General features: G+C 40.8%; 1 protein-coding gene across 6 annotated transcripts in view; it reads right to left on the reverse strand.

Moving 5' to 3' along the window:
• HIVEP1 (HIVEP zinc finger 1) overlaps nt 1-24,502 on the reverse strand; it is a 130,876-nt gene that overhangs the window by 100,297 nt on the left and 6,077 nt on the right. For 3 of the 6 annotated variants that reach the window (XR_008974168.1, XM_057423993.1, XM_057423978.1), the window contains exon 2: nt 9,748-10,896. The exons of 2 other annotated variants lie outside the window; for them this stretch is intronic. Coding sequence is in view for 3 of the 4 variants with exons in the window: in XM_057423993.1 (XP_057279976.1) it covers nt 9,748-9,802 (55 nt within the window). In the remaining variant the exon portion in view is untranslated. Of the gene's footprint in view, nt 1-9,747; nt 10,897-11,299; nt 11,685-24,502 lie in introns of those variants that run through there. One more of the 6 variants, XM_057423986.1, reaches the window with a different exon arrangement.

Genomic DNA, 24,502 nt, shown 5'->3' on the forward strand with positions numbered 1-24,502 from the left:
AATTCCTTTTTAATTTAAAAGAAAATCTAATAGTTTAAGCCAACTTCAGAAAGCTCTGGCTCAAGACTGAACACCCAAGGTTAAGAACACTACTAAGCAGTAGCAATGTGTAATCAAACCTCCAATTTTGTGCTGTGTTCAAGCTAGCAGTTACAGGCTGAATTAGCTCCTGAATTCAGTGCTACCCAAGTTGGGCACCACTGGCAGTCTGCCATTGAGGACTAGTGAAAAACTGGCACTATTCCAGCACACTCCTCCCCCGCTGGGATGCGCTCTCCCCATGTCCCCGAGAACATCCACTGGCTAGGGTGACTGACTACTTGTAAGGCAGGGTTTTTTTCCAAACACTGCAATCCTTTACTGAGCTGCTTAAGCATCGCATCCCATCACTTGCACACAACTGCACATGGTAGACGGCCTGAACATTTTTATTTTAGGAACAGAGATGCTGCTGACTTCAGAATGACTTCTTAACAGTGCTGCTTTAGATGGACACTACTGGCTTTACTTCTTTAGGATGAAACTACTTCTTAGGATGAAACTACTGCTCATGGAACAACAGTAATGTTTTTTCTGCATTATAGCCATGCTCTGCCCTACCAGGGAAAACATTAAATATGTACCAAAGAACGAAGTTCTGTCCACAGAGTTCCAGTAACTCAAATCCAACAGGAAGAAGCATGCTCAAGAAAAACTCAGATTAGGATTCTGTCCTTCAGTTTTTCTCGTGTATGAAATATACAGCAATGTTGCTGCTTTAGTAGCTCTGGTATTTGTTTTCTATTAGGCATTATGAAACTTACTTTAGCAAACATGTTTTGTGGGTTGTCATCCATAGCTTGTTAACCACTATAATCATTTAGGCACTACACATATGCTTTTTCAAATATAGACATAAGGGGAAGTAAAAATCATGCCAGAGAGCATTGGTTAGTTCCCAGGAAAGATGACATCTAGAATTTGGCAGCAATCAGACATGTGAAAAGTACAAACACAGTCAGAGTCAAAATCTTGGAGTCATTTCTGTAGGCTGTTTCTTTTGTCTTGGTGATCTCAACTTCCATAGTTACTTGTAGTTTAAGCAGGCCTTATTTTTTTAATACATAGCATAGATTTCTTAGGTACAGCGTTATTATACTAGAAATCACATTTGCAAAACACCTTCCCACAAATTCTGAGGAACTAAGGACCAGTCAGTCTCACCTCTGTGCCTGGCAAAATCTTGGAGCACATTCTCCTGGAAGGCATGCTAAGGCACATGAAAAACAACACGGTGCTTGGTGACAGCCAGCATGGCTTCACTAAGGGGAAATCCTGCCTGACCAATTGGGTGGCCTCCTATTATGGGGCTAAGGAACTGATGGACAGGGGTAGAGCAGTTGATGTCATCTACCTGGACTTGTGTAAAGCGTTCGACACTGTCCCACACGACATCCTTGTCTCTAAATTGGAGAGACATCAATTTGATGGATGGACCACTCGGTGGATAAAGAACTGGCTGGATGGCCACACACAAAAAGTTGTGGTCAATGGCTTAATGTCCAGCTGGAGACCAGTAACGAGTGGTGTCCCTCAGGTATCAGTGTTGGGACCGGTCTTGTTCAACATCTTTGTCAGCGAGATGGACAGTGGGATTGAGTGCGCCCTCAGCAAGTTTGCTGATGACACCAAGCTGTGTGGTTCGGTTGATACGCTGGAGGGAAGGAATACCATCCAGAGGGACCTCGACACGCTTGTGAGGTGGGCTGATGCCAACCTTATGAAGTTTAACCATGCCAAGTGCAAGGTCCTACACCTGGGTCAGAGCAATCCCAGGCACAGCTACAGGTTGGGCAGAGAAGAGATTCAGAGCAGCCCTGTGGAGAAGGACTTGGGGGTGTTGGTTGATGAGAAAATTAACATGGTCAGGCAGTGTGCACTTGCAGCCCAGAAAGCCAACCGTATCCTGGGCTGCATCAAGAGGAGCGTGACCAGCAGGTCAAAGGAGGTGATCCTGCCCCTCTACTCTGCTCTTGTGAGACCTCACCTGGAGTATTGTGTGCAGTTCTGGTGTCCTCAACATAAAAAGGACATGGAACTGTTGGAACAAGTCCAGAGGAGGGCCACGAGGATGATCAGGGGACTGGAGCACCTCCTGTATGAAATCAGGCTGAGGAAGTTGGGGCTGTTCAGCCTGGAGAAGAGAAGGCTGCATGGAGACCTCATAGCAGCCATCCAGTATCTGAAGGGGGCCTATAGGGATGCTGGGGAGGGACTCTTCATTAGGGACTGTCGTGATAGGACAGGAGGTAATGGGTTAAAACTTAAACAGGAGAAGTTTAGATTGGATTTAAGGAGGAAATTCTTTCCTATTAGGGTGGTGAGGCACTGGAATAGGTTGCCCAGGGAGGTTGTGAGTGCTCCATCCCTGGCAGTGTTCAAGACCAGGCTGGACGAGGCCTTGGGTGATATGGTTTAGTGTGAGGTGTCCCTGCCCATGGCAGGGGGTTTGGAACTAGATGATCTTAAGGTCCTTTCCAACCCTAACTGTTCTATGACTCTACGATTCTATGATTTTTACTGAACATTTGATAAAAATACTGTTGTAATTCACATCACTACTATGTGATCCACGATTATGGATGGTAAACAGAAAATACTGAGTTATCATTGGCTTTCCAATAAAGTAGAGATGAAAAATGGTCACAGCAAATCAACAGAAAAGACATGGTCTCTACCATAAAAAGCGAAAGCAGGACAGAGATCCCCAAGGTCATGTTGAAATTATTTAAATTACCTTCACACATTACAGTAGCACAGGGGTCTCGGATCCTCCCAAAAGCCACAGCCAGCAAAGTCTCCTGCACTTCATGATCTTGAAGGAATTCCAACTTCGTTGATTTTGTGATTGTATAAACCCTGGCTCCTGCTCAGCCAGGTATCAGCTTCCCAATGGGGCACCCCAGCTCAGGCACAAGCCTGACTGTCAGCAGGGAGCCTCCACTCTTGGCTGACAGCTGCCATGACTGAGCGAAGAATGTGTATCTCACATCCATGTACAGCAGATAATAAACACCACAAAGCTATAATGCTAGTGATGAGGTCTTCCTAATCAGGAAAACCACACTTCTCCAAGATACTTGACTGCCTTTTTTTATGTTTTAAATAAAAATGGTTGATTTTGTAAACAAACAAACTAACAAGAACAACAACAAAAAAAACCAACACAACCCAAACCAACCAAACAAAAAAACCCAACAACAAACAAAACCAAACAAACCCCTGCCATCAGCAGGAGTATCTATCTAAATGTGGATAGCAACAGTAAGCTCACATCGAGCATCCCCTGCAAGCATTCCCTTTGGAGGACTAGTTCCCTCTACTACTAAGTCTAGCCTGTCCTAGAAACTGGTTCCCCTCCTCACCAGTGTTTCCCTCCCTGAGCAAAGATACAGTATTACACACAAGCAGACCTGTGTTGAAGAGCATCATGGGGCTGAGAAGGCAAGCGCCAGATTGAGGCCAGCAGCACAGCCTCCCTTCGACTATAAACTTTCCTGAGCTGCTTTTCCTACCAAGAGATGGCTACCACTTTGTGGCCAGGCACACACTGTCCTCTCTTTGCTGCTAAGGAAATGGCCCCATGCCTATTTTGACTTGATTTTAAGTCCAGCTAGTAAGAGACAATGTTTAAAGATAAGTCTGGGTGCTGGAACATAACACTGTCAACAGGACAGGTTTAGTAGCCATCACCAAAGATAAATTTATTCTCTGCTGATGCATCTACTTCTTAATACCTTAATTCTGGGAGGGCACTAAGCAATGAATTGTAAATCGTAAGAGGGCTTCTGCATGCACAGCTGGGCCCAAAGTACTTAATTTATTACAAACACAATAGATATCTGTAGGAAGAACATATTCTTATCACCATTTAAGAAAAAGATACTTATATGACATTATGGAAGACCTCTTTGGGGAAAAAAGTGCTTTCAAATATGTTCAATGTTTTAAAATAAAACTTAAGAGCTTATTTTGTAGACTCTGACTGCACTGTAAAAGGGAAATAAAACCCTTCAGTGTTCCCTCAAGGTTTAAGAAAGTAGTTTAATACTGTACAGTTTATAATATTCAGTTTGCCTCAGCTTCTGTAAAATAATTAGACACATAGGGGGACATATTCAAAATTTTGACCTAGTCTACTTGAAAACTATTTAAAGGAAATATTAACCAATACATACATTGCTGAATCCCTCTGCCAATACTTGCTGATTATCCCAGCAGCTTTCCCTCCTATTGCTGTATGAAAGAAACAGCCAACTAATTCATTAAGCGGGAGGTGCTGATTACATACACAGTTATCAAAAGCACAAGCTACACTTTTTTTCCTTTCTCACAGTTACAGTAATTTTAGGTGACTGCAAAACAAGCAGATTGAAAATATTCAGCCTGAAATTTGATACTTAAATAATACTTGGGCAATGCCTCCTTAGGAACCCAAATAAGACACACAAATTTTGTGCACTCAAAGCCCAGCTATGCACAGCTACAAGCTATTCTCAGTGAAGTATTCCATTTTAAAAGTGGGTAAAGCCAGACACAGAGATTCTCCCCCCCCACCCCCCATGCCCCCAGAATAAGTATGAACACAGAGCTGGAACATTCCCTGAATTTTACATTTCTATCTCCGTTAAACTCAAATTAGTTTCCAAATGAAAAAAAAGTCCCCATTTTCCTTTTTGCACAGCCTATCTACAGAAAACTTGGTTATACGTGTAAGGAATGAATACTGCCTTCTAATAAACTGACTAACTGGGTATTTTCAGTTTTACAGCCTACTGAAAGAAGCCCCCAAACCCATTAAAAATTACCTAGTATTTTTATCAGCACTTCCCACCCATATATATTTATGAATACCAAAATCCACAGCTTCAACAGGTTCTCAAATTGTTTTCAGTAATTCACCACTGTGATGGCCAGAGCCCCAAAAAGTAACTAATTGTGGAACAGGCTAGTTGTTGAATACAATTTTCAAATATCAACCCACAAGGCCAAGTCTGTCATTACCTAAGTATGTCAGGTTTGGTCTATAAGTAAAGCTAGCAGTGCATGTTAATGTCGTACATGATTGCAATAAAGTGCTATAGCTCTAGAAGACAAAGTGCTACATGATTCAATAGAACTCTTCTAGTACATGATGTAACTGAATTATTAAGAAGTAAAACACAGATTTTAGAGGATCCTCCTCATCAGCAAGACCTGTTTCCAGATAAGCTTGAAGAATATGATACGACCGGCACCTTGGTTGTAACATAACTTGAGAAAACAGAAAAACAGAAGCTTAAAATAAAAAAAAAAAAGTAAAAAACAACAGAAACATGATCTGAAATAGTCTTTCTTTAATTCTAGGAAAGGTTCCCCCTTAGAAAAGGAGCATTATAAAGGCGAAGAGCAGCTACACTGAGCTGGGTCCTCAGATTTCTGTAGCTATAAAGCACTGAAGACAAAATCCTGGAGAAACAGGTTGAACAGAATGTATGACAAGTCTCTGTGTCTGTACTTTGCTGTTTAGGTTTTGTTTGTGCTAACTCAGTAAGCAAGAACTTAAAAAGCACCACCTGGCTGAAATAAAACCAGTTTTTGCTTAAAGTTTCTTCAGCATCTCTAGTCCCTTTGCAAGGTCACACTGAGGATCTGTGGTATGAAACAGGAAGGAAAAGCAGGATGTTTTGCCAAGCATGCAATATACAGCACCTCCCTGGCACAGGGCAGACAAAACAAAGGCAAAGGCAACCCATGACTGTGGGAAATGCCTGCTTTCACTTATTTATTTTCTTTAAAAGTCCTTCAAAACAAAATGCAGACAGACCCATCACTGTAACTGAAGAGAGTTTTATAGAGCATTATACAGACACTTTGTCAGACAACATTCAGGAGGGCAAGGCACTATTTTCAGTATCCCCAGCTTCTGATGTATTTCAGCTGCTCTTTTTCCTTCTTCCCACTGTAAGCAAAAACATGCATGTTCTTGGTCAGAATGTTAACTACCAAAGGCAGATGGATCTACATTCAGGAAACACAGTAACTAATGGCAGTTACCTTTTCAGAGTTCAGTGACAAAAATCTTATCTGCTTAATAGTTTCTATAGCCCTGCATTACCGTTACACCATGAGGTAAGCTTTCTCTTACCAGTCCGGTCCTGTGCATAACTCACAAAACACGTAAGTTGGCACTGGGTTCATAGAGGGTAAAACTCAGTATTTTTGTGCAAGTAGTACATATGCAGTCGCTCAATAATGCTCCGAGCGCTTGTCATATGATGTCGCTAATGGAAAGGGTCATAATACTTCGATACAGCCAGCTTTTGAAGGCCTAGCCCAGCAACTGACTGCAATACGGTATCCTTTTCCCCTCTTCAATATTCAGAACAACAGATGGATATCCATGCCCAATATTATTCTGTGCAACGTCCCGAGTTATACCACAAGCAGCTTACGTAACACAGCTAAAACAAACTACTCTTCAGCAATGAATGGGGACTCTGTTGTTGAAGTCATTGCCAACTGCATGCACCATTCTTGGTTCCGCTAACACTGAGCAGGGACAAAGGCTATATTCTGTCCTTCATGGCAGCACAGCACAGTGATGATGCTGTAAATTAAAGAAAGCACAACACACCAACAACAGACTCATTCCTACCTTCTCACTCTCAGTTCCAATACATAAATGTAGCATAGGGTTCCTCACATTGTGCTGAAAATAATGGGAAACAGGAATAAACATGAGAGAGCTTTTCCACAGCTCAAGAACACGGACTCCACTTCCTCCATCTGGATCAAATTTTGCTGGGTATTTTTACACCAACTGTCTATCCTCATTCTTACCTTTCCTTTTGAGATGTGCTGAAGCATATAGATATTTTAAAAAGCAATCTTCCCCAGCACAGCATAATTATACTCCTGTGAGAATTTGTTCCACAGTCTCAGGTAATGTCACTGTCTCTCCACGATCTTTATTTCAGGCAAATACAAAAAATACAAGTTTGGGGAAAGATCTAAGAAAGTATCATTTATAACTAGATGTAAACATTTCCCATACAGGTAGGTAAATTATACAGCCCCTATTCCTCCATAACCCATTGTTCTGCCATTGTTTCCTGCACGCCTCTCCTTTTCCCCCCAGATATATGACCTGGGCTGTCTGGCTACTATATGTGACCTTGATATCATCATGATATTGAAGATAACCAAACTGCAGACTTCAGAAAGCACACATCTAATAATAAAGCTGTTTGCAGAAAACTGGGAATTCCAGATAACATTGCAAGCCTAGAAGAATAGGTATGCATACAGAAGTAAGATTAACCAGACTCAATTCTGACGTCCCAAGAGAAAACACTTCCATATCAATACTACATCTGCCTTAGGAGCAAAGAAATGCCTATCAACATCCTAGGAAAAAAAAACAGTACTAGTACGCACAAACCTCTGACTATTTTCAGTAAGTTTTATTAGGATTAAGCAGGATAGTATTAACTACCACTGGCTAAAGGGTAACTACCTGACCAACATTGTCTCCAGTGCTTCTGCTCAACATCCCCACTCATCCCCAGCCTAGATAAGCCATTGGTTAAAAAAAAAAAAAACAAACAAAATTCTAAAAAGTGTTTCTTATGAGTGGCAACCTGACACTTCATAGAGAAGGTTACATTACAGTTCCCACAGTGTTTAAAAGTTAGATTCAAAATAGGAGGAACGGTGAATGTAATTCTACTGCCAGGAATAATAAAACAAAAATAAAAACCAACAAGCTTTCTCAGGTTAAAAGGACCCCAGAAAAAACCCTCTCTAAATTTGAGAAATACTCTCATGCAAGCAGAAATAGTAATTAGACCAGCCACTAACAGGGAAAACATTTTCTTTGGTGCGAACACTACCCTTTTCTCAGAAAAAGGGCGATTTCTACAGAAGTGGAAATCTAAGAAATCTGTGGATTTCTGCAGAAGTTGAGGTGAGCAAAAAGTCACTGTGTGAAAGCTTCACAAGACAGAAAACACATGCAGCCCATCCCAGTCTGCAACAATAATCTAAATACACCACTGAGAAAGAACTGGAAATAAGCTTAGAAAGAGTTCAGGCATTATTTACAGCTTAGATTGTAAATACACAGAGTGAAAAATACAGCTACTCATGGGCACATGCTGGGTTACAACAGCTGTCAAAAAATCTAGCATCAAACACTAGTCACAAACTGGATTTATTACAGTGGAAATAACAAACCTGAGCAGACTAAAAGCCACAGTTCCTCACTTGAGTGCCAATGGGCAGGGCTGACTGGTCTGCAGGGGTTGCCCAGTCACCTTCATGGGTGGTCTCAACTGTGTCAAAAATGGAGATAAAAACTCCACAACTCCGCAAAGGCTACTGAGCAAACCCACACTGCTTCCAACTGTATATCATACTTGAAATCATTCTGATATACATAAAGATACTGGTGAAATCAGCCCAGTGACAGCACGACCCCTATTGATTTCTCTGCCAAACTAATGAATAAACAGCCTTTGTGAGGGAAAAGACCTACCCCTACCACTCTGAGCAACAAGAAAAACTGTAGCTGTTGGACATGGCTGTGACAAACAGGCTACCTACACCACTCACCCCCTTATGCAGGGATTTCATTTGGAGAGAGCATACTTTGACATGAAACTCCACAATCACTGGACCAGGACTTTTCCCCAATGAACATACAGTATGACAGCAGCAGGAAAAAAGAAAAAATAAGGGGTCTGATGTTGCATAAACATGCCTATACAGGTACTGGATATGAGAACAGAGAAATATCTGAACTCAGAAGCTTACTCGGTTTCATGCTGAACTTCGTATTTCAAACTAGCAGCTACTCAAAAATTTCTGTTACGTTGAAACATTCTTAAAATGAAGCACTTCAGGTTCTCTTACACAAGATTTTCTTACTATTGTGGAAGGCCTGTTGCCTGCCCTGTAAAGTTCCTCTACTCCCTTTGGCTTTTTCCTTTTGAATTTCCCTTTTCTTTACTAGGAACACTTTGAGGTGTTTTTTTTTTTAATATTTATTTATTAGAATAGAATCACAGAATAGTTAGTGTTGGAAAGGACCTTAAGATCACCTAGTTCCAACCCCCCCGCCATGGGCAGGGAGACACTTCACACTAAACCATGTCACCCAAGGCTCTGTCCAACCTGGCCTTGAACACTACCAGGGATGGAGCATTCACAACTTCCCTGGGCAACCCATTCCAATGCCTCACCACCCTCACAGTAAAGAACTTCTTCCTTATATCCAATCTAAACTTCAGATACTGGAAGGCTGCTATGAGGTCTCCACACAGCTTCTCTTCTCCAGGCTGAACAGCCCCAAATCTCTCAGCCTATCTTCATACGGGAGGTGCTCCAGCCCCCTGATCATCCTTGTGGCTCTCCTCTGGACTTGTTCCAACAGTTCCATGTCCTTTTTATGCTGAGGACACAAGAACTGTATACGATACTCCAAGTGAGGTCTCACAAGAGCAGAGTAGAGGGGCAGGATCACCTCCTTCGACCTGCTGGTCACACTCCTTTTGATGCAGCCCAGGATACGGTTGGCTTTCTGGGTTGCGAGCACACACTGAAGCTGGCTCATCATGTTCATTTTCTCATCAACCAAGCACTCAACTGGAAAAGGACAGCACTGATACAGAATTATTTCTTTAAATCAAGTTACACATTTTAATAGAACGTAATTCAAATCCTTACCTTGAAAAGAAGTCTGACAACTTTTGTTTACATGCCTTAACTTACTCATTTGCATTCTGTAAAATGTTTTGAAGTCATTAACTGGAAGTTATGGCATCGTCTATGGCACACAAAAGAAACCTTCATCCCACAACCAGTCATCCTGTGTCATTAATGTGCTGCATGATTCAAGCACATCTGGATTTCTGGTAAGAACATATGACCAATAATAAAAACTATATATAGACTAGCTCAGCTTGGACTCCTGCATTCATTTGGGAAACTGTCAACAGAAGCTCTCTCCTTGGTTGTAGCTGTATTACTCAACACACAGTATGCAGGAATTGTTTGTGGAAACATTTGGTATTTTTAGACCTGACCTCTCCATGGGAATTCCACACTGAAAACAAAAGTATCATTAATACACTCAAACCCCTCATTGTGTCCTCTGCTATGAATTTACATACAGGGAGTAGAGGGTGAATTGCTCAGCTTTAAATTGGAATTCACAAACGTGTCTAAGCACCTGCTGAAAATAACCAGGAATTATGCTCTTGACATGAGTACATGCTTCTTTTCTGCAAAGTAAAAGCCTCAGCTCAACACAAAGTACACGTAAAATGAATCAATATTGAATGAAAAGCCACAAATCCTCTTCTATGATTTCCAGTTCTTGTCTTAGTTGCACACAAGTATGTTCTTCTAATCTAGTTTTTAACTAAAGATATTCTGTATATAATTTTTCTTGATTAAAAAAAAAGAATGCAAGTAAAATAACTTGAAAACCAAAAATATATACATGGGCATTAAGCATGAATGGAAAGGGATAATCAGGAAGAAGCAAAGACAACTGAGCTGGAGTATTTGCTCCCCTCTTCCTCTCAGCAACATGCTCCAACATTAGCGTCAGATACAGACAGGTACAGACAAAGTTTTCCTTGGGGAATATATTTATCCACTTCACTGCAAACTAATACGTTTATCGTGACTGTACGGAGGATTTCGCACACACTGAGCTTCAGAGCATTGCTGTACTTCCTTGCCACCACAGGAGCACAGTTACAAGCAAGGGGATGAAGCAACCGCCGTGACTTGGAAAAGCATTACTGTAGTAATTCCTGAGCTCCGGTTTCTGAAGAGAGAAAACGGGTGGGGTGACTGGATTCCTTTCTGGAAAAAAAATCAGCTTTTTTTCCAACTTTTTACTTAGAAGTCTGAATTGGTTTACAACAATTATTTAGTATAGCTTGTAAGAGCACCAAAATAAGCACTGCAATGCGTGTGCATGCTTGTAAGAGCACCAAAATAACCACTGTAATGTGCATCTATCAGGCACAGCTTTACTGGGGAGCAAAAGAGTAACATGCTGGGAGAGCAATGGTCCCTTCCTGGCCTCCTGGATGGTTTCCACAGTCCTGCTCACTGACACAACACACTCCACACATCCACACAGCAGCATCATTAGCCTTCTACAACTTCAAAATCCCCAGTAAGCATATATGCAGTTCCCACGTTGGCATTTACATATGAAACAGGCACAAAACAGGCTTTTAAAAATTTGTTTACCAAACACTTCTCACACAGGCACACAGAAAGGACAAGCCCACATAGACTTCCACCACACAGTGTCATGCCAAGTTTCTCAGTACTCTTGGGCACAGAGATGACAACTGTGATGGAGAATAACCTTCCCAACCTTTAGACAGCCAGAAGTCTATCTTTTTCATCTTGCTATCACACTGGAATCCCCATGACTCATGTTTTGTGGTTCCAAGGCTAGTGTGGTTCCCCAGGCATGAAGTCAATTGTGTCATGGAGGACGCAGTCAGATCAGAAATCCACAGTCTGCTCATAACTAGGGCCACGCTACCCTGAACCTGCCAGGCTAGCACTTCAGAAATTAAGAGTACAAACCCTAATTCACTGCAAGGGTTTGCCAGACACACAGAACTGCATGTTCAGAGGCACGTCTGCCTTATTCACTACAACAGCCCAACTGAAAATACACAAATGTAGTTGCAGGGACACAGAGGAGGAAGACTTGGGCACTACCAAAGCAAATTAATTCTCAGCAGTGAGACATCCAGCTGTTAATTATGTCTCAGGATGAATGACAGTCTAACTGTATCTTCAGGCACTTCATTTCGATAATTCATTCACCACAGAGAGAATCCCTCGCATGAAACTCCCAGGAGGGAAGAGCAGACTGGGCTGCTGGAACTGGTGGTGCTATTCAGAGCAGTGTCCCGCTGGAGCAGCAAGGCACGTGCCCCTGGGCACACATATCTGTATCTCATTAATCCACACCCTATGGCACTAGGCACAAATAACATGACTGAGGGGGTGCAAAAGGGAAATTTTGTGAAGAGAGCCACACGATCAAATATTTTAGGTGCCCCACATGTTGACTTTGTGGTAGTTGTAACCACAACACCTCATTTTGTGAGGTCTGTTGAAAGAAGTGTAACAAAAAAACATGGAAGCCCCAATAACAGTTGTGGAAAACGTTACTATTGAATTGTTTTGATTTTGGATGACCTTAAGGAGGATAGAGAAAAATGACAGGATGAATGCGTAAGTCAGTTCCAGCATTTTCTTCATTTTTCTTCAATCAGAGAGAAAAAAAAAAAACAACCTGGCTGTGTGAATGGTGCTCCAACACCAATGCAATAGTAAAAACACAGAGCACTGAGCAGTTTGGGTATTACCTACACAGAAAAACTGACACCTGTGAATTACTTGAGTTTGGTACTGTTTATGTCTTAACAGTCTTAAAAAAACTTGAGGCAGGAGGAAAAAAAGAAAAAACAAAATAAGCCAGCAAGATTAGTTACAGCCTTGCTTGCTACGAGAGAAGGGCGATTGTTCTGTTTGTTGCTTGCCTACATTTACTTTCTAGCCCCTCACAGTTCTCAAAATCTCAGCCAGCTCAACAATAACAGAAGCCCTTCTCTGTAAACAGAAATTCTTTCTCTATAGGCCCAGGTAGAAGACTAATACAAAACCTTGCAGAGGATATCAAATCTAATGCAACAAAAATATACCGGGTGGAGCAGGGGAAAAGGTTTTTTTCATCAGAGGACACAGAAAGAATATCCAGCTTCCTTTGAAAGAAAGAGAGTAAAGTTATTCTGCACAGGAATTCCCTTTCCAACACAAGTACAGGATGTTGTCTCTCCTTTTGGACAGTCATGTTAAGCAGAAGAGGAACCACAGCTTTTCAAAAGCATCGCGCCTTCCTGTGTATCTGTGTAAATATTCCCCTTCAAAGGTCAATCATTCTACCTAAAAATTCTTTGAGGAACTGTTCAATCCTCATGTAAGATGTAGATTTTTAAAGAGGAATAATTTGAAAAGCAAAAGGCTAGAAGCAAACAAAGCAAAAACAGAGAGTTAGGGGAAAGCAAAGGAGAGAGGGAGGAAGGAAGGGAAAGGATTCGGGTTTGCCTCTACTGAAATCATTTTGATACAGTATTCCTGTTGCATGAATTTTCCATATGCCTGTGTCAGATCCATTGTTTCAAGCCACAGAGCTGTCAGATGCTCTTTTTTTACTGTGTGCTTACGTGGCAGGCCAACCTTTCTGTTGAATCAGTCAATTTTTCACAAAGCCAGAATCCGCAACCCAGAAAGATGTACATACTCTCTTGGCTAAAAGCCTCAACTTTGCAGGAGAAGTGAGTCGGCAAAGCAAATCACTACATTCTGGTACCTAACAACTGTTCTCACAATCAGAGCTTTTACGTAAAAGAAATATAATATTATGAACAACATGAGAAATAGCAACATATATGAATATCACAACTATCACCATGGAAATGCAGATTTAAATGATGAGATGCTATCATAAACTAGCAATTCTTAAACTAATCCAAAAAAGGTCTCACAAACTTTCAGACATGTTCAACTTTGTCTTTAACAAAATGAGAAGCAGAGGACATTCAGTTCATGAAACAAAACCTTAATACTTCTGTTAAAACTTAAGTCTCTTGTAGACTAAGCAGAATTTACAAAAAAAAAAAACAAATGAAAATAAAACCAGCCCCCCCCCCCCTTTTCTTTTACCTGTATCTGATTATGAGTCCCCATAGTCTCACAAGTAAGTGAAAGTTATCAGTCACATAATAGGTATCACTGTACAAGGCTGAAGAAGGTGGGTGCATATCCCAAACATTTTTTTTACCTTGCATCCCCAGCCTTTAGCATCTGATCGATTATCTCCATTCTCCATGACTCAAATTTTGCTCCAAGTAAAACTGCATACTTAAATGCAGCATACATGCTAATCAAGATGTAAACATTTAAATAACAGAATGCAGATCCATTAATCAAAACTGATTACCAGCTTTCTTTCCATTTACTGGGAGTTATTCTGTAGAATACTTAGTTACTGTTGCCAAAACTGTGTTTTTAAAGCCTCTTGGAGGAAAGCTGGTTAGTTGTAACATCGGCTCAAGAGACATGTTTCACATCAGCATTTACTAAAAATGCAAGGTTGAAATTAACTTGCAGGTAACCAGTACTTGTACATCTGTATTAATGAACTCTGTTAGCTTAAAACAAGGCTTTGTCTCCTCTGCCCCTTTTCCTCATATCCACAGATTTTTAAAGCATTTAAATTTCTGAATGCCCTTGAAGAAAAAACATGAACTTTAAGCTCTGGAAAACACTGACCACTACATCCTTTTCAGGCCATTATTTTCCACCAATAAGACATTAACATTCAGAATCCTCCCTAAGTATTTTTAAGTAGCTTTTCATAATTACTACATTCATCTACAGAAGGCAAACATCGATGAGCTAGGACTGTTGCTGCCCATGCTGTGCAAATTGTGATTTCCCAGCCAAATTACAAATCAGACATTCACAAGCTGCATTTATAAGCTTTTAACACCTGACCACAAGTGACATACTAACATCCACAAGAACATACCTCAATGGGTTCAATCTTTTACCCTTAACACTACAGACACAAGAAAGGAGGCCAAGAGGCAGGTGGGGCACACCAGCCTGTTCATCACATGCTGCCTCTACTGAAACTGCCTTTGACAGTCCATCATGGTAAACAGGAGAGATTTATTGGTCAGCATTTTAATACAGCATGGAGCTTGAGCATTCAAATGAAGGGATTTTACAGTATCAGTCTCAGGAACTTCTACTCACCCTTGTCCTGTCCCCCCACAGAAGAAAAAAAAAAGTACATAAATTACTGTAAAAGTTGAGAATATATTGAAATATTAACTCTTTCCACTTCCAAACAGTTCTAAATGTGTTTAGACAGACCTATGAGAAATGCAACCACACACACACTTGCTTTTTATCTTGGAGATACCATCTGTAGAAATACTGTCTAAAATAATGGGGTCAGTTTTCAGATACACTGTGAATACATTACTTGGCATTGCTCCCGAGCATGTTGCAGACAGATACCACATTCTTCAAACCTCTGAACCTTGATTCTTAATACACCATGTCTCTCTATAGCCAATTTTCTGTTCTTTCTCAAAGCGCTGTAAAGATGCTATTCCTGAAGAACAGTGTTAACTGTGTTTTTTAAGGCCCCATCATGTGTTTACATTGATGGGTCACTTCAGTGGAAATGTCTTTATACCTATGACTTTGTTCAGGGAGCAAACGAAAACGTGTAAGATGTTAGAAGTACCAAAAGGTTTGTGAGGCTGAAGAACAAGAGGAAGAATGAGGGAGGAATAAGATGACACTGAATTTCCCTGTTTCCTAGATGTCCACTAGACTGTTGGTTATATTTGCATTAGCAGGCAGAATAGCGGAGAAGCAATATCCATAGATAGTAAGACCTGGAAGTCACTCTGGAGAAAAAGAATGACATGAAGAAAAAAAAAAAAAAGCACAGGAATTGAAAAAAAAATAAAAATAGAGAAACACCACTTGCAAAAGAAGTTGTGAAGAAAAAATAATGATACAGAAGAATGCACCATTTATTTCTGAAAAGACATGATAGAAGCCGGGCATAAGACACTGGAAAAACCTGAATAATTAAAACCTGTTTTGTGCTGAGGCCATCTCCCGCCTGGATGCCTGTGAGAACTTCCCACGAGCACTGGGACATGCCCTGATCTGCCTGCAATGCCACTCTCTCTAGGATATGGGATCCCTCCGGCAAAGGCCCAAAGCAGGAGATCCCAACCTGCTCCACCAGGGAATTTCAGAGTTTGCCCTGACAGTGCTCTTGCATATGTGAATGACACACCAAGACAACTGAAAGCCTCAGAAACCCATAAATTAAGACTACAGGGCTTCTGAGCAAGCCTAATGACTAAATTAATTAATAAGCCTCAGAGAGGGAATACTGACCCTTTCAACAGGGAAGCAGATCTGCACTTAGCAGCCGAACAACAAAAACTGGCTTGCTTTCTACCACCACGGCAACGGATCTAGTGTATGTGAACAGGAATGGCAGCCAGGTTCTACTGCTACTCTGGTACCAAACCTTGCTGAAGGTACTGCATTTCACAGGTCTGACAAAAGTAAGATCATCCTGTACCAGAACAGCAATTCATCTGTTATCTCCACAAGTTACATCGCTGTTTCGGGTCATATTCTAGAATTCTATGAAAAAAAAAAAAAAGCACATAAAGAAAACACTATTTTGATTCATGCTAATGGACACACATACTTGGACATAACATACATACACAGTTTTCTAAAAATACACATAAGATTTTATTGGCACAGAAATATACTTTGTTTAAAGAAAAAAAAAAAACACCAGGGGAAAACATAATTAAACGTTCCATAAATTGTTATCATGAAAAAGGGTACTACCCCATCCCCCTAACAAAAGCATGTAATACTTGAGACAAATTCAGCAAGTCCACTGTGTACACCACATACAGATTTTTTTGAAAACTATTAAATCATCCCTGCAATAAAGTTTGGCATTTTCACAACTCCTAATCTACCTGATAGCCATAAAAACATTGCCCTTACACTGAAGAAGGCAATTCGCTTTTAAAATTCAAAGCATTAAACTATTACAACATACATACTTAGCTCTGCCTCTTGACAGCTGAAAACTACAGGAACATTTTGGCATATTAGGTATTTTGCCAATAAAAATTATAGTGAAATATCTTAAACACAATTAATTCATACACCCTTTTGTTTCCTTCACAGATCTGGGCTAGAAATACTTCTTTCTTTTAGAAATCCTGAAGGAGGAAGAAAGGTAAAGTCTACACACATCTACTGCGTAAAAGACTTTCACTCCTTTTCAGAAAGCACAGCGGCTACAGATTCCTTATATGTAATGAAATAGCAAAGCCACCACAAAAATGATACTTTAAGTGCCGTTTCTAAACACTTACTTCTTTTTCCTGGCTCCACGTTGTGTCTGCATTGCAACCTTCAGGGTAAGAACATGCAATCTCCCATCTGACTTGGCTGAACTCAGTCGTTAAAAACAATGCCATTCAACACTAACGTACCCCACCTCCCACCCCCCAAAATTAGGCCAGAAATTAGAAGAAATAATGCAGTGCGCTGTAGATATTCCATGACTACCACCACTGGCAGGGCATAAGCCACATATTTCACAGGTAACTAGGAACACACATGCAGTTGTTTTGTAGTGATGCTACACTGCAGGCTCCTGTAGAACCACTGCTTTTCCTCCCCACAACTTGTTCCAAACCGTTTGTGATTTCAGCCCAGGTCTGCCCAGGGATCTACAAAGGGGACATTCTGGGAACTTATCTCTTAAACACACAGGAATTCAGGGAGAAAACAAGTTCACAGGGTATTTAACATATGAACATACATTCTCTACTTGCTGCTTCTGTTGGTAATCCAAGGTGTTAAACCCATTTTACTGCATTAACCAGGTTCAGCTGTATAAGTATCAACAAGTCTTGAGGTAAGATGAAATTTTCCAGTACACAGACTTTTTCAACTTTGCCTTAACAGAAATCCTCCTTCTACTTCTCACAACCTATGGATCATCACAGACGTTTCTCCTTCAGTCTGCCACCAAAGGTCATATGGGAATCACTCAGCATATCCTCTGAGCAGGCTCGTTCGGAGAGAAGCTTTAAGGGCACTTAAAAAGCTTTTGTACAAAACCAAACAGTACTGCCTTGCCTACTGAACTAGAGCTTCCCCAATTCTCCCACAAATGTGTCAATGAAGCCTCCAAACATCTGCAAAAGGCTCCCCCCCTCCACTTTTTAATATAAATATTCTGAAACATGACACATTTAAACAAGCGGAAGGGAAGACCACACTTTGCCCAACTCATCTAATTTGGAAATTTAAAGTCCAGTTTATTGATCTGTTTTAACACTGCAAGGAAAATCTTACTTTTCCAAGTGAGTAAAAGCCTAAATTTCACTCTCCATAATCTCATAAGCCATTACTGAACTAAAAATGCTTACCACAGAAGTCCAACATACCAAAGAATGCACAACTGTAGGAAATAACATACTGGTATAACTAGCACTTTGAAAATGCATACCTCTAGGAAGTCTCCTTTAAGTTTCCCAGCATAAATGGTTACAGCAGTTTGCAATTTGAAATCAAACTGCCTGATTGTAAGAAGAAACTCAAAATACATGCCATGAAAGGGAGTAATTTCAGGATTAAAAAAAAACAAAACAACATAAGCCCCAAAACAGAGTGTTTTTCTATGCTTATTGAATATGTCAAGGTGGGCTACAGGGTGACTCTTTCGGTGGTAATGACTGACTGGATATTAAAAAACAGTTTTCACCTCTTCAACAATGTTGCAAAGTGTTACATCAAACAGACATTACCCCCATACATGCAGACAATGGTGTGTTGTTACTGAGCTCCCTAAGTAAGGTCCTGGATACCTGTCCACCTATGCCAAGGACCATGAATCCTCACCTGGAGCAGCAGGTAAGTATTTATCACACAAACCGTTCCAAGCATCGTAACACAGGCACAGAGCAAGTTTGAAGAAAACAGTACTATGCTGTAAATTCCTTTGGGGCCTTTTTTTTTATTAAAGAGACTTCATTATAACAAGATATTTTTAAATGGTAACAATATTCTTGGGAAGTTGAGCTAGATATGCAATTGTGCAGTAACACAGCCCACAGCTGCACAGTCCAGGGGACTGATGCCTTCAAAGTCTGAAAATACTGTCAGGAATGCCAAGACAGAAACTTGCATAGTTTTAAAGCAGTAAAAAGTCCATTAAGAAAAATGTGAGACAATATAAGCCTTAGCCTTTTTCGTAACAGCCATATAAGAAGCAGATGCCCATAAACCTGCAAGGAAGATCTCTCAACCAAACGCCTTGACCTATCCAGTATTCTCCAGATAAAGAAGAGATTCAGAACAGCCCTGAGAAGAAGGATTTGGGGGTGTTCGTTGATGAGAAAATTAACATGAGCCGGCTTCAGTGTGTGCTTGCAACCCAGAAAGCCAACCGTATCCTGGGCTGCACCAAAAGAAACGTGACCAGCAGGTCAAAGGAGGTGATCCTGCCCCTCTACTCTGCTCTCATGAGACCTCACCTACAGTATTGTGTGCAGTTCTGGTGTCCTCAACATAAAAAGGACATGGAACTGTTGGAACAAGTCCAGAGGAGAGCCACGAGGATGATCAGGGGACTGGAGCACCTCTCGTATGAAGATAGGCTGAGAGATTTGGGGCTGTTCAGCCTGGAGAAGAGAAGCTGCATGGAGACCTCATAGCAGCCTTCCAGTACCTGAAGGGGGCCTATAGGGATGCTGGAGAGGGACTCTTCATTAGGGACTGCAGTGATAGGACAAGGGGCAATGGGTTAGAACTTTAAACAGGGGAGGTTTAGACTGGGTATAAGGAAGAAGTTCTTTACTGTAAGGGTGGTGAGGCACTGGAATTGGTTTGCCCAAGGAAGTTGTGAATGCTCCATCCCTGGTAGTGTTCAAGGCCAGGTTGGACAGAGACTTGGGTGACATGGTTTAGTGTGAGGTGTCTCCCTGCCCATGGCAGGGGGGTTGGAACTAGATGATCTTAAGGTCCTTTCCAACCCTAACTGTTCTACGATTCTATTTTACTATTTACATGTTTATTTCTAAAGATTACATATTAGAAGTGGCTGTTTTTTCTTTTTTGCTTGTTTGTTTGGATGGTTGTTTTTTTAAGTAAGTTCACACACACATACACCATGCACACACATTAAAACAGTTACTTATATACCTTGCATATACACTCACAGCAAACCAACATCTGTTCTGAGATACAAGGATTTAAAAAAACAACCAACCAAAAAGTCACATTCTTCTAAACGCTCATAAGAAAGCTGGACTTTTACAAAATGCCATTGTTCCTGGTCTCAAAAGACTTGACTCAGTTTCACCCCAGACCCAACTGCCTGCTTTAACAGAAATGTTTGAAAGAGCAACTGCTGAAATCTTACTTTTTGTTTTTCCTTTCACAGATACATTTTTTTTTCCAGGACCTTCCTAAAACTCTGAAGTTCATGCTTCAGCAAATGCCAAATTCTGTAGCACTTCTTACTCCACAGTCTATTAGCAATAAGGAAGATACAGTATGTAAAGGTGAGGGAGAATTACAGATTTGAGCTGTTTCCAGTTCATTGTATTCTGAAAGAAATCTAACTGGCTTAAACATAGCTTTCAAGCTTCAGTTCACTGTTCAGTTCTAATTTTCATGCTTTGTATTTCATTTTCCATAATTAAGTGTTAGACTTTCATAAGATACATTATCTCTAAACTGCTAGTGTTGCATAGCAGTTTCATTTTATGTGATCTTAATTTGCATAATTTTTTTAAATACCTTTTGCAGTTAATGCATTGGCATGTATTGTTGTGGACTTGGCAGTGCTAGGTTAATGGTTGGGCCTGATGATCTCAAAGGTCTTTTCCAACCTAAATGATTTCATGATTATTTGATTCATTGCTGCTTTTTTTTTTTTCCTGTATGTGTTAAATTTTTTTAACCTTACCCTTCATCGATTTCTTCCAACTTCAGCCTGATTCTAACTGCAACTGTAAAGGGTTTATATTCCATTAAAAATACAATTTTTTGTTTTCTGCTATCAAGAGAACAGCTACTTCATAGAATCATAGAATAGTTAGAGTTGAAAAGGACCTTAAGATCATCAAGTTCCAACCCCCCCTGCCATGGGCAGGGACGCCTCACACTAAACCATATCACCCAAGGCCTCGTCCAACCTGGTCTTGAACACTGCCAGGGATGGAGCATTCACAACCTCCCTGGGCAACCTATTCCAGTGCTTCACCACCTTAACAGGAAAGAATTTCCTCCTTATATCCCATCTAAACTTCCCCTGTTTAAGTTTTAACCCATTACCCCCTGTCCTATCAGTACAGTCCCTAATGAATAGTCCATCCCCAGCATCCCTATAGGCCCCCTTCAGATACTGGAAGGCTGCTGTGAGGTCTTCCTCCACTCTCTTTTTTTCCATCAATGTTCTTGCAGGCATTTCTTTGCAACCTGTTAGCTGGAATCCCATTATTTTATCACTGTTCCTCATGTTATTTTAACTCCCTCTGAAAGCACTTATTTTTGCCACTGTCTGCATCCAGCAGACTCTCTCCACATTGGCCTCATTTACTTCTCCTAATATTTAGCAGGCATGTGTGGAAAACTATAAATATATATTCAAAGCTGACAGTACCAGCTACAATCAAGTTTGGTTTTCTGGACCTCTTTTTAGTTGCTTCCATCTTAGCCAAATTTTGTTTACTCTGAATGAAAGCTCTGTGTCAAATTTTAGAGGGATTGTTTTATTTTACTTTTAACTAAGGTGTCAAGTGAGACCAGTTTCCTGCTGGTTACTAGTACACTAAAATTCTTGAAGTCATCCATTAAAAACCTCCATCACTTCCCAGTTTTGAAATTTACCAGTAGAAGCAGGTTCTGGAGGGAAAAGCAAAGAAAACAGAATTAGGGAATGAACCTTCTGTCATCCTTATGAAAATTTATACCTGTCTTTGGACAATTAAAGAAGCTCAGAAAAGCCTGCTGCTTACACATGGCAAATAGAGATTTCCAACATAGTTTCACAATGAGTTCAAGCAAGATGCTTGAGACAACGCTGACTCTGTGCTGTCCCTCCCAGGCTGCCAACACCACCTGCTGCAGCAACAGCAGGAATACAGCACCAGGGAACCAGCCAGCCCAACAGAAAATATACTCCCTACCCATGATGATGCCATCACACACTCTGTGTGGCACTACTCCTTCCACTGCAGGGCCAGCACACAGGAGCAAGGAGGGCAACAAGCATCTGTGGTGGGTGAAGGCAGGACTGCTTCACTTCCCTCAAGAGCAATGGCTTAAACCAGACTCCAAACGAACTGGGAAATTATGACATTAAAGATGTTCCTCTCTGGAGACTTTTCCTGCAGTGAGTATTCCCTCCTGACTGCAGGGCTTTCTCAGCAACAGCTCAAAACTCTGCAACATGCTGATGAACACTCACCTATGGGAGCAATTTCTTTCTCTGCTCCCCAGCACCTGGTCCATACACCGGTGAGCCATCAGCATGCTGCACAGCTCCCACAGCAAGAGCCTGCGCTGCAGTTTGAGGTCCCAACAACTCCATGACTCACATGAGAAGTGCTGTGGCTCAATACATTAGAATTTCTTGGGGTTTTAGTTTGGTATTTTAAAAGCTAGGAAGTAAGCTTTGAGAATACCTTTTAAATGTTAAGGCTGTGAAGCGAAGCAGCAAGAAGTTGGAGAATGCCAAAAGTAAGGGTGTTTACACAAACTAAGCCAGTGCACAAAATGGGCTGTGCTCACTGCTTGGCTCTCTTTGCTACCAGTTTCTTCATCATCTTTTCCGTTATTTAGCCACTGAGTTCTGCTTCACAACAGTAACAACTTTATCTTCTGAGCCCTTGGAAGTTGATACGGTATGGTATCTCCAATTTACAGGCAGAAAAGAGAGGCATAAAGTGTTGGCTAACACTGGATCTTCAACGTAAGTCACCCTAGACCTTTCCTCTTTCTTAAAAATAATAACAATTAAAAAAAAACAAAACAAAACAAAAACATAAAACAAAAACAAACCATTGCACTTCTACATCCAAACTGTAGCCACAGTGGACCAAATGCACTTAGAAAACCTCATAATTTGTGCCTATGCATCTCAACTCAGGCAAAATGCAGCACACACAATTAGTGCCTGACTGCATTAGTTTGGTGTAACAGAATTGCTCAGTGTCACACAAGAAATTTGGTGGTTGAGGCAGGAATTAAACCCAGTTGTCTCAAGGGAACACTGAACAGTGTTATCCACCCTACTATTATTTCCCCTCTTGCAATCCACCCTCAACAGGCTTTTGTCCATCACCTGTGGCCACTGACACAAACCCCACCCATCCTGTGCAGTGAACAGGACTAGGCCCCGCTGAAAACACAGTAAGTTTAGGGACACAGAGCAATGAGACACAACAAGACAAGTGATGGAAAAGTGTGGCAAATTACACCTTTAAATCCAGCCTTTCTTACACTGCAGAGTATTTTAGATGGCTCTTCACCTGAAGATACAGATATTGTTCACATTATAATAAAATTTAAGGTCTGCAGCCAAGATTGTACCTAACGTGCAAGATGTTGGACCACGCACACCATAAAAACCAGCCTAGAGATCTTAAACAAGTAAAACAAACAAAAAACAAACATGCACACACCCTCCAAAATCAAACAAACAAAACAAAACAAAAACCAGAAACATTGTAATTCCACCGTCCCAGAAGAGAAATATGAGGCACAGTGAGTATTTCGATGGTCTACAAGAGATCTGGTCTGTTCATTACATTACGGGTGGATCACTGGTACTCCACCTGATAACACACCAGGAGAGCTATGCATTCTCTCTACCTCCACAATGGAGGTTTTGGGTTCAAGTTTGGTTTGTAGAAGTGTACAAAACAACATGATACAGAGGAACAAGAACTAACAAATCAGTGGATATTTCTGTAACAAAGTCACTGAATCAAAACTCTTGACTTCTTGTTCCACCTGTGTCTTACACTTGCTTCACAAATTTAGTAAGACATATGCAACACCTTCACAGATACCCACAGGTACACCACAGAGCACAGACCACTAGCACTTCTGACATACCAATACTGCATCAACAGCCCCTCAGAAATACAATAAAACTGAAGCGTTATTTTTGTCTCGGAAAGAATACCAAGACCCAGAAGTCAAATGTTGTGCTTCCACATTTCTTCTGAACCATGCAAGCACAAATTACAGAAGTAAGCCTTGAGAAATGTCAGCTTTTTTTATGTAATTAATGCAAATCATGAACTGAAGCACAGCACACCAATCGATACTCAAGTTTTATAGACTACACAACCAAACACTAATAAGAAATACCAACCTGTCAGTTTTCAGTGTAGACTGGCCTATTTCAGTACTGAAAGCACATTACAATTTTAAGCAAACTCAAAAAGCCTTTGCTAAATCACACTTGCGACACAGATGCCTAGCTCCTCTGGACATCATAAGGCCCAGAATGTATCCAGCTTTCCAGCAAACTTAAGCACACTTTTCAGATTAATGCAAAGCTACCAAGCTATTGAGCAAAACTACATACACATGTATGAAATTTACTTATCAAATGCAAAGTGTTAGAAGATTTGGAGATGGCTGTTGAACTTTATGGCCCTGTCCGCCACTTGTTTCAAACAGAAATATTTGATTGAGAAGGAAAAACAGAAACAGCAACAACTTGTCCTATTAAAAATAACAGAAAGCTTATCAAGAGATGAAGTTCAAAATATTT

This window comes from Pezoporus wallicus, unplaced genomic scaffold (genome assembly GCF_028554395.1).
Source record: "Pezoporus wallicus isolate ANWC-B61680 ecotype Strahan unplaced genomic scaffold, APGP_CSIRO_Pwel_v1 contig_7833, whole genome shotgun sequence".
Lineage (NCBI taxonomy): Eukaryota > Metazoa > Chordata > Aves > Psittaciformes > Psittacidae > Pezoporus > Pezoporus wallicus.